At 46.9% G+C, this 9,942-nt stretch overlaps 1 protein-coding gene across 1 annotated transcript in view; it reads right to left on the reverse strand.

The window, feature by feature from the left end:
• KCNQ3 (potassium voltage-gated channel subfamily Q member 3) overlaps window positions 1-9,942 on the reverse strand; it is a 306,390-nt gene that overhangs the window by 8,293 nt on the left and 288,155 nt on the right. The window contains exons 11-12 of the mRNA XM_077750013.1: window positions 2,706-2,908; window positions 1,714-1,816 (exon numbers count right to left, since the gene is read on the reverse strand). Of these exons, the coding sequence (XP_077606139.1) occupies window positions 1,714-1,816; window positions 2,706-2,908 (306 nt within the window). The remainder of the gene's footprint in view (window positions 1-1,713; window positions 1,817-2,705; window positions 2,909-9,942) is intronic.

Raw genomic sequence — 9,942 nt, forward strand, 5'->3', positions numbered from 1 at the left:
TGCACGGGTTTCTTTCCACAGGACATTCAGAGTTCCTTGTTTGTTACAGTCCATGTCCATCCTCTCAACACTATTTTGGCATACTGATTATGCCATCCAATTTACGTGCTGTCCTTTCCAACTGGGTGTCATTTGATAAGACCACCCTTTACACAGCTTGGTCTAAGGTAAGCATCAGTAGAGGGTGGCTCAAAGGCCAAATCTGCCCTACTGCTTGTTTTTGAAAGCAACGCTATGTTGGAACACAGCCATCTCCATTCATGTGTGTACTATAAATGGATGCTTTTGTGTTACGAAGTCAGAGCTGAGTACTTGCAACAGAGACCACAAAGCCTAAAATATTGACTATCTTCTTCCTTAAAACATTTTTTTTTGTTTACTTATTTTTGAGAGAGAGAGAGAGCATGACCAGGGGAGGGGCAGAGAGAGAGAGGGAGACACAGAATCTGAAGCAGGCTCCAAGCTCTGAGCTGTCAGCACAGAGCCTGACACAGGGCTTGAACCTGTGAACTGTGAGATCATGACCTGAGCCGAAGTTGGACACTCAACCAACCGAGCCACCCAGGCACCTCACTATCTTTCTCTTTACAGAAAAAGTTGGCCAATGCCTGTACTAAGGCATCAGTAAAAATTCTAAAAAGAACAGGGTAGAAGCCAGGCCATGGACCATCCCAGCAGAGATCTCCCCCCAGGATGACACAGATTCATTCACTCGTTTTCTTTGAGTAAGATCATTCAATCAGTTATGAATCTAGGTAGCTGTGCTTCTGTCCAGCCATATTTATGTCACATTGCACATGTGGTGTCATGAGATGACAGGTCAATGGCTTTGCTGAGGCTCATATATTGTAACACTATTGTGCTTCCCTGACCTACTAGGCCAGGAATCTGGCTGAAAATATCCCAATTAATTCTTGGAGAATCCAACTTAGTTTCTAGAATTCACTGCCATCATTGTAGAGGGCTTATAAGCCCATATCCTGATCAAACTTTTCTGTAAGTAAGCATCTTTTTATTTTCTTGTGGAATTCTGAAGCAAAACAAAAACCAGCCAGGGTAGACTATAGTCTTGTCTGAAACACCCACAAAAATATCCTATAACTTACTATTTTGTTGAAAATGTTAATGGATGAAGACAGATAAGAAAAGCTATTTTGGGCAAGAAGCCTATAAAGGAAGAAAACTCCATGTCAACATACTTGCTCCCCTCCTAGACCTGGCCAGAGCCAGAAAAATGCATGAAAATTAGAGATACTGTCAGGAGCCCATGGGAACATTTTTATAAAACAGTGAGCAAGAGTTACCCATAATGCCCTACTACTGTAGAGATAATTTTTCTTTTTTCTTTTTTAATGTTTATTTATTTTGAGGGCGAGAGAGACAGAGTGTGAGCAGGGGAGGGGCAGAGAAAGAGGGAGACACAAAATCTGAGGCAGGTTCCAGGCTCTGAGCTATCAGCACAGAGCCCAACATGGGGCTCGAACTCACAAACCATGAGATCATGACCTGAGCTCAAGTCAGACACTTAACCAACTAAGCCACCCAGGCACCCCAAGAGATCATTTTTCTTCAGGCAGCATCTCCCTTGGAGTATTGACATACATTGATTCAGGAGTTACTCGAGGGGCTTTCCACCCACCTTCCCAAAGCCAACATCCTGTGGGAGTTGAACTGGGCCTGGGGAGGCCCATGGGGGGGAGGAGGGGGCCTCACCTGACGGCGCGGATGGCGGCCTTCAGGGTGGGGATCATCTCTTCGATGAGGAAGTCATTCCCGTAGGCCCTGTCTTCCGCCATGGGATCACCTGTCCCAGCATCTGGGAGGGAGACACACAGTCAACCAGCAAGCCACGGCGCTTGGAAAGGCTTGGGGACCCCGTTCAGTCAGAGCCTTCTAAGCTCAACCGCCGGAGTCCTTGCCCCATTTTGTGAAACCGTGTGGTGTTCTCCAGTTGTGATGCCATTCAGGCCTTCTTAGCATCTATTCTCCAGACATGAGTCGGAGATGCCCGCAGTTCAGGACTGCTGACTGGGGAGAAGGCTAGGAAGGGTAGCAAGGCTAGGTGACATGAGTTCTGTGGTACCTGAGTGACCTCTCAGAAGCAACAGAGGGCATCCTCATTGGGCTTACAGTCAGAAAAACCTGAGTCCAGATTCAGTCACTACCTTTGAGACCTTGGGGGGTCACTTTCTGAGCCCTGCTTATCCTGCCTTGTCGTAAGTACAAGGGACACACTGAGGTATTGCTCCAACTGTCCTCCACTGGGTTCTGTTTGATTACTTTTTCCCACCCCTCAGGGGTGCGGAGGCCCCTGGCTCTCCAGATCACTCTGCACCTGGCCCCCTATGTCCTTCAAATTGACCTCCATGGCAATGCACCTCAATGTGGCTACCTTTTGGAACTATGTCAGTAAAACTCAAGGTGCCCTGGAGGTATCTGCGCAGACGAATGTGGGGGCCCTGGCCCAGAGAATAGCTACCTTGGAACCCCCTCCCCCCACTCTCCGAACTGTGGGGATGTATTACAACGGCCCCCAGTCCAGCGGACATGAATGGGATGAAGCAAGAAGTTGGTTCCAGAAGGGTGGAGATGGGCTACTGTGCAGAATGGACAGTATTCAGCCAGGGAGGGAGGGAGGTAAGGAAGGGGTGGGCATGGCAGAAGGTCAAGGGGAGGAGACAGAGTGAGGGAGAGACAGGCCTCACCTTCAGAGCTCTGCCAGAAAGCGTAGGCTTTCATGCGGAAGGCGGTGCGGAAGCGTTCTTTATTGTTTAAGCCAACAGGCTTTGGTTCTTTAGAAGGACTTTCTTCTATGGCATCTACATTCAGAGGGGTAAATAGCTTTCCTTTAGTATTGCTACCACGAGGATTAGAAAGGCGAACCCGATCCAAGAGACCCAGCTTTTGGCTACAAAATAAGCAAAAGTGAACAATTTTCCTCCTTGAGTGCAGGCTTTCGTAATCACCCGGCCCTCTCCATAAAGACTCACACATTGACCTCCACGTGGGACCCTCAGTGCTCGATCTGGCTTAGATCCGGGTTGGCACTGGGCTCGGCAATTTATAAGCTACGACACCGTGGGCACGTTTCTTAACGTCTCCGCGCTTCCCTTTCCTCATCTGCTTCAGTGGGGCTCAAATGACATACAGGACATCAAATGCCTGGCTCCCAGCAGCCTGGCACCCAAGCTTCGCGCCTTCCCCCATCCCATCTCCTCTGCCTCCGTAACTTCCTCCACTCCATGGTGCCCAGGTAGCAGCGTTCACAGAAAAAGCCTTTCAAATGGTCCTCGAACAGTATAAATGACACAAATGATATATATGAAAATGAAGCAGCCACCCTAACCCGGTTGCCATAGATGCTGCCCAAGGATCGGACGTGGAGGGGAAGCGGTCCCCAAGCGTGGATGGGGAAAACACCACATCTTTACTAACTGAAATCAGTATATCTTTCAATTATGAATGTAGGTAATAAACCCGAGTAGTTCTCAGTCCCCCAGTCTTCTCTTATAGCTTTCACAGCAGAAATCACAGAGCATTTGATATCCTGTTCTCTCCAGGGACTGCTGTGCTCATTTTGTTTCAGAATCGTGGTGGTATTCAACCGGCCCCAGGTGTCATCATTAAACACATCACTGAGAAGCACATATATATGATTGAATTTCAGATGTTCACATATTTTGATAGTTATCAGTATGATCAGTTTCCTTTGGAACCGTACCCACTTTATTTATGAATTCAAGATTGTATTCTGAGAAAGGGTCCGTGGACTTCATCACACTGCCCAAAGTGTTTTGGCACCAAACAGACAAACAAAATGATTAATAGGTCTGACATAAAATAGTCCTTGTGCAAAAGCCAGCAGCAGCCTAGACTTGTCTCCAGCTCCACCCCTGGTTATCCAGGTGACCTTGGGCAAATCCATGCCCTTTCTGAGCCTCAGGAACCTCATTATTATTTGTTTAAGTTTGTGTATTTACTTTGAGAAAGAGAGAGCATGCACACAAGCTGGGGAGGGGCAGGGAGAGAGAGAGAATCCCAAGCAGGATTCTGCACTCTCAGCACAGAGCCAGACACGGGGCTTGAACTCACGAACTATGAGATCATGACCTGAGTCGAAGCCAAGAGTTGGAGTCTCAACCAACTGAGCCCCCCAGGCGCCCTGGTTACCTCATCTTTAAAACAGGGATGACCATTCCCTGCTTCACACAGTTGTTATGAGATGATGTTTGTCAAGGATTTGGCACAGAGCATGGCACACAGTAGGTGCCCTATGAATATTAATTTATTTCCTCTATTTCTCCACCTCCACTCCTCACCCTAGCGGGTGTGAGGACAAAGGCCCCCTTTGCGTGGTACCTACCAGAGAAAAGCTACCCTACAAGTTTTCACACGTGGATATACTCCACTCAGTGGCTTCCCCTCATTACCCTACCCAGGGCTTGGCACACAGTAGGTGTACCATGTACTTGCAGAATAAATGGGTGAGTGAGTGAATACGGGTTGTTGAAGAAGACTCTGCATTGGCCTGAGCTGACTATTTCTAAGGAGGGAGTCGGGTTATGACAGCCACGTGCTTCCTGCAAGAAGTGGATGGTGTCTCTGTGGCTTGGTGCAGTGGGGAGGTCAAGGGCATGCCGGCTGCAGAGGAGGGCAGGGCACTCCCCCTTCCCAGCAGGTGCCCCATACTCTCTGGGCACCAGGTCCTCAATGGTTGGTGGGCCCAACAGCAGCTGAGGGAACATTACCCGTGGTAACACCTGTAATGCTTCCTGCCTCCAGCCTGGCGTAGAGAAGCCACGAGGACGCAGTTGGTTAACAAATACACAGATGAACGTACGAGTGAGCAGTAGTGACCCCTGGCTCCCTCTGGATGGTTCTCTCTCACCCAGCGTTGTGACCTTAATAACCGGACCAGGTAGATTTAAGGAAACTCTAGGACATGGATGGCTCTATCATCCATGAGCTGAGGACAGAATTTTCGGAGTGGCTTTCCAGACCAGGTCTAGAAGAATGACTGATAGGACAGGGTCCATGGGCTAAAAATACTGGACAAGGCAGAAAAGACAGAAGACTTTCCAACCATAAGCTCAGTAAAAAAGGGACTTCAGGACAGTCTCTTCTTAGGTCGGCTTTTCCTTGGTCCCTGCCTACTGATTGTGTCTCGCTCTACCGCCAAGCAGATCGATCCTTCCATCCGCACCAAGCCTCTTGCCCAGTCTTGAGTCCCTGCAGCATGCCTCGGTGCACCCATCTCCTCCAGCCACCGTGTGCCCTGCCTTCCAGGGGCCCCTCATTGCCAGCTACCTTTAAAACGGCCTGAGCGTCACCTGTCTTCTCTTGGAAATCAAGTACTGCCAATGTGCTCCAATGATACTCTGCAGGGTTCTGTCACAGTGTCTAATACACCATGTACAGACCATATGTCTCCACATCTGCCACCCCACCCCCCACCCCTGGACTGTGCAGTCCTAGCAAAGCAAAACTCGTCCTGGTCATCTTTGAGCCCACAACCTGCCCTTCCTGTTCAGGGTAGTGGTGAAAATCATGGCCTTTGGGGCAATTGCAGTCCAGGTGGAGAGTCCTGAGGAACACATGACCCAGGGTGCACATGTCATGGTCTCTGGCTCAGCTCCTCTCATGCAGTGATGATGGCCCTCACTGCGAGGGGCTGCATGAGGGTTAACTGGGGGAACGCATGGAAAGCGCTTAGCCAACTTCTGGAATGAGGGTTGGAGATGCCTTCAGTAAATGCTGGCTGTCACCATTATCTCAGTAAATAATCCTCTTTCCACAGAAGCCGTAGAAGGCTAATGGCATGTGTGAAAAGGATGAATAAAATTTCCTGAGCCACAAAATAAGCGTGTGTGTGTTTTTTAAATGAACTGAGATAAGTTCTCGGGATTTACGTACTATTTTATAGTGCTTCTTAATGCTAGTCTCACATACTTGCCGTTGTCACTGAACTTGACCTCAGCAGGAGATGAGTATACGGTGAGCTTAATTCCAGATCAACTAAGGAAGACAAAAGTAATGGTAGCCAGTGTGTCCTGGCTTGAAATCTCAGCATAAATGCCCGAGTATTAGAAAGTTAATGAGAGGACCCTCTTGGTTCAATCTGTGTAGTGATTTAGGATTTGCCTGTTTGACGTTCCAGTGTTTCATTGCAACCTCTCACAGTCAGAATTGTTTTGGCTACGTTGACTTGACACACCATGGTCACAGAGGATGGTTTATAAGAGAGAGTCCCACAATGTCCGGAATCCAGAGGCATCAGGTACAACTCGGGAAACTCAGCTCTGATATACCCCCAGCCATCACACCTAAGAGGCTTAGGAAATTCTTCCTCCGGCAGAGTGGGTGATCAGCTTACTTCTTAATTGCGTTGCCTGAAATCCAAGACCCCAAAGGATCATCAGATGCAAGGCAAAGTTTGCTCCTGAAACTCAAACCCATCTCTGCCCTTCACTGTATGGATTTCTAGCATGTAATTCAGGCTTCTGCGCTGATGGTCTTAGAGGTCTTGCAAGAAAAGCCTTCCTTGGGGCTGATATCAGGTTTTCTTGGAAAGCTGGGGCCCCTGATTTGTCAAGTGTAGACAGTTTTCAAACACGAATTGTAACACTGGAAAGGGATGGATGGGGGACAGAAAAGTAAAATCAAAAAGGAAGGTCTGCCCTAGCAGCCCAGGTCTGCCCTGGGCTCCTGCCTTCAGTCACCCCAGCCACATTAAACACCACTCAGCTTCCCGGCCTTTGCACATGCGGTGGCACGTACCCAGGAAAACCCTCATCCTTTCTTTTATCTAAATGATAAAAAAAAAGTCAGACTTTAAATCTGAAACTTGAGCCAAACATCAGCCCCAAGGCTTACTTTCCCTCTTGGTCCAAATACCTATCCATCACGGTCCTTCCTTCCTTCCCTCCCTCCCTCCCTCCCTCCCTCCTTCCTTCCTTCCTTCCTTNTCCTTCTTTAAAGTTTGTTTACTTATTTTGAGAGAGAGAGCCCAAGCTAGGGAGGAGCAGAGAGAGAGAGAGAGAAAGAGAGAGAGAGAGAAAGAGAAAATCCCAAGCAGGCTCCACGCTGCCAGTGCGTAGCCTGATGTGAGGTTCGAACCCACAAACTGTGAGATCATGACCTGAGCTGAAATCAAGAGTCAGGTGCTCAAATGACTAAGCCAACCAGGTGCCCCATTCACCGTGTGTTCTACAGGCTTTTCTCAACCATGGCACCTGGCCACCGTAATGAAAGCTCTGACTTACTAGGGACTCTCACCGAAGCAGTGGCTCTCAACCAGGGACAATTTTGCCCCCCAGAGGACATCTGGAAATCTCTGGAGTCATGTTTAGTTGACATAACTTGGGGAGGGCTCTTGGCTTCAGGCGAGTTAAAGCCAGAAATGCTGCTAGACATCCTACACACACACACAGGGCAGGCCCTGACAACAAAGAATTATCCCACCCCAAATGCCCATGTTGTTGAGGCTGAGAAGCTAAAAGTTAAGCTATTTGTCCGCAACCTATACTTTGGTCAGTTATCCAGCATCTAACACAGCACCGTGCCAGTCATAAACGTTGAAAGCATATTGGGGCGCCTGGGTGGCTTAGTCGGTTAAGCGTCCGACTTTTGCTTAGGTCATGATCTCGCGGTTCGTGGGTTCGAGCCCCGCATCGGGCTCTGTGCTGACTGCCAGCTCAGAGCCTGGAGCCTGTTTCAGTCTGTGACTCCCTCTCTCTGACCCTCCCCTGCTCATGCTGTCTCTCTCTCTCTCTCTCCTAGAAATAAATAAAACATTTAAAAAATATATAAAAAAAAGAAAGCATAATTATGATATTGAATGAAGGAAGGATTACAATATTTGATCTTCTGTTAATAAAATGCTTCCAATCCCAGCAGAGAGATGGAGTGCTGGGTAGTGGAAAGAGTGGACTTTGGAGTAAAGGATCCGTGTTCAAACCTTTGTTCTGTAGTTAAAAGTTCAACTGTGGTTAAGTTATTATCTCTTTCTGGTTTACGTTTCCCACCTGTCAAACAGAGTTAATGTTATTTATTTATTCAATAAGAATGTATTCTATGCCTTGTAAGTGCTAGGCTCTTTGTAACTTGCTGGGGATACAGTGGTAACTGAAACAGACATAGTTTTCAGCCTCCAGTGAATTTATGATGAGGTCGGGAAGACACACAAGGAACAAATGATGCATATATTGCTAGAAATCTGACCAGGAAACAGAGAGTGCAGTAATGGAGAGTAACAGGAAGTCAGCTTAGGTGGAGTGGTCAGGAAAGGCCTCTTGGGTGGATGGGAAGACCAGTTAAGTAGCTGGTCTCCGTAGTCTGGGATTAAAATGATGGTGGTCCAAGTGGTGAAGCTGGGACCTGATGGGAGAGAAGAGGCCAGGCCTCACAGAAAAGAGGCGAGCACTCCCTGGGCAGAGAAATCACACACAGGTGCAAGGAGCATGAGCACTGGGTTTGTGTAACAGAAGGGAGGCACATCGTGAGTGAAGGGCAGAACGGCACAAGGTGAGGTTAGAGGCCAGATCAGCAGGGATTCTAGAAATAGGATTCAGAATGAAGAATGGAAAATAGAAATTTCTGTTTGATTTTAAGGGCACTTGGAGGCCATTAAAAGTTTTGAGAAGAGGAGAGTATATGAGCTTTGCATTTTTTCAAATGTTTATTCTGTTTATCTTTGAGGTGGGGGGGGTCATGTGCACATAAGCAGGAGAGGGGGAGAGAGAATCCCAAGCAGGCTCTGTGCTGTCAGATGCAGGGCTCAAACTCATGAACTGTGAGATCATGACCTGAGCCGAAACCAAGAGCTGGATGCTTAACTGATGGAGCCGCCCAGGTGCCTCTCAGTTTTGGATTTAAAAAAGAACACCCGTGTTCACAGCAGTGCTATTCACATCAGCCAGAAGGAGGAAACAACCCAAAAGTCCATCAAGGAATGAAGAGATAAACAAAATGTGGTTTATCCACATAATGGAATATTATTCAGTCTTGAAAAGGGAGGAAACCTGGACACAGGTTGCAATTCATCTTGAAAATATTATGTAAAGTGAAATAAGCAAGTAACAAAAAGATAAATATTATATGATTCCGCTTATTGGCTCTAGAGAGGTCAAATTCATAGAGACAGAAAATAGAGTGGTGGTGGCCAGGGCAAGAAGGGGCAGAAAATGAGGAGTTGCTTTTAATGGTTAGAGTTCCAGTTTTATAAGATGAAGAAATTCTGGAGATCGGTTGCACACAATGCGAATATACTTAACACTACTGAATTGCATACTTAAAAGTGGTTAAGCTGGAAATTTTTATATTATGTATATGTTACCATAATCAAAAATTTCAAAAAGAGAACACAGTGGCTGCTTGGTTGTGGATTGGAGAGGAATAAGAACATAAAAAAAAAAAAAGACCAATGAGGAAATCACTGAAGTCTTCCAGGGAGAAGATGCTGATGGCTTGGACCAGGGTGGCTGCCATGGGAAGAGACTAGAACTTTGACTTGTGTTTTGGAGTCCAACCAAAACAGTCTTCCTGATGGACGTCATGGGGGAAAGAGATGGACAGAGAAGCATTGCGAGGTTTGGGGCTACACAAATGGTGGCTGGTGATGCCATATTTTTAGTTGAGTGAGAGGGGACCAAAAAAAGGGGGGATTTGGAGAAGAAATCAAAGGTTGAGCTCCGTAGCCTCTTTCCTTGACAGATATGCAACCACACACATACACACCTTCTACAAGACTGTTGTGTGAGACAGCTTTTAGTAAATGGTGAGAATTTGCTTCACAGTTCAAATACCTTAAACTGAATATTAGATATCACTACTAAAACATTTTAGGAAAGCGGAAATATGAAAAATAAATTAATATTGCTTTGTATTTGCATAAGGAAACTGGAGAGAAAGATACTCTAGAAATTTAAAAAAAAAAAAAAAAAA

This window comes from Crocuta crocuta, unplaced genomic scaffold (genome assembly GCF_008692635.1).
Source record: "Crocuta crocuta isolate KB4526 unplaced genomic scaffold, BGI_CrCroc_1.0 scaffold119, whole genome shotgun sequence".
NCBI classification, from domain to species: domain Eukaryota; kingdom Metazoa; phylum Chordata; class Mammalia; order Carnivora; family Hyaenidae; genus Crocuta; species Crocuta crocuta.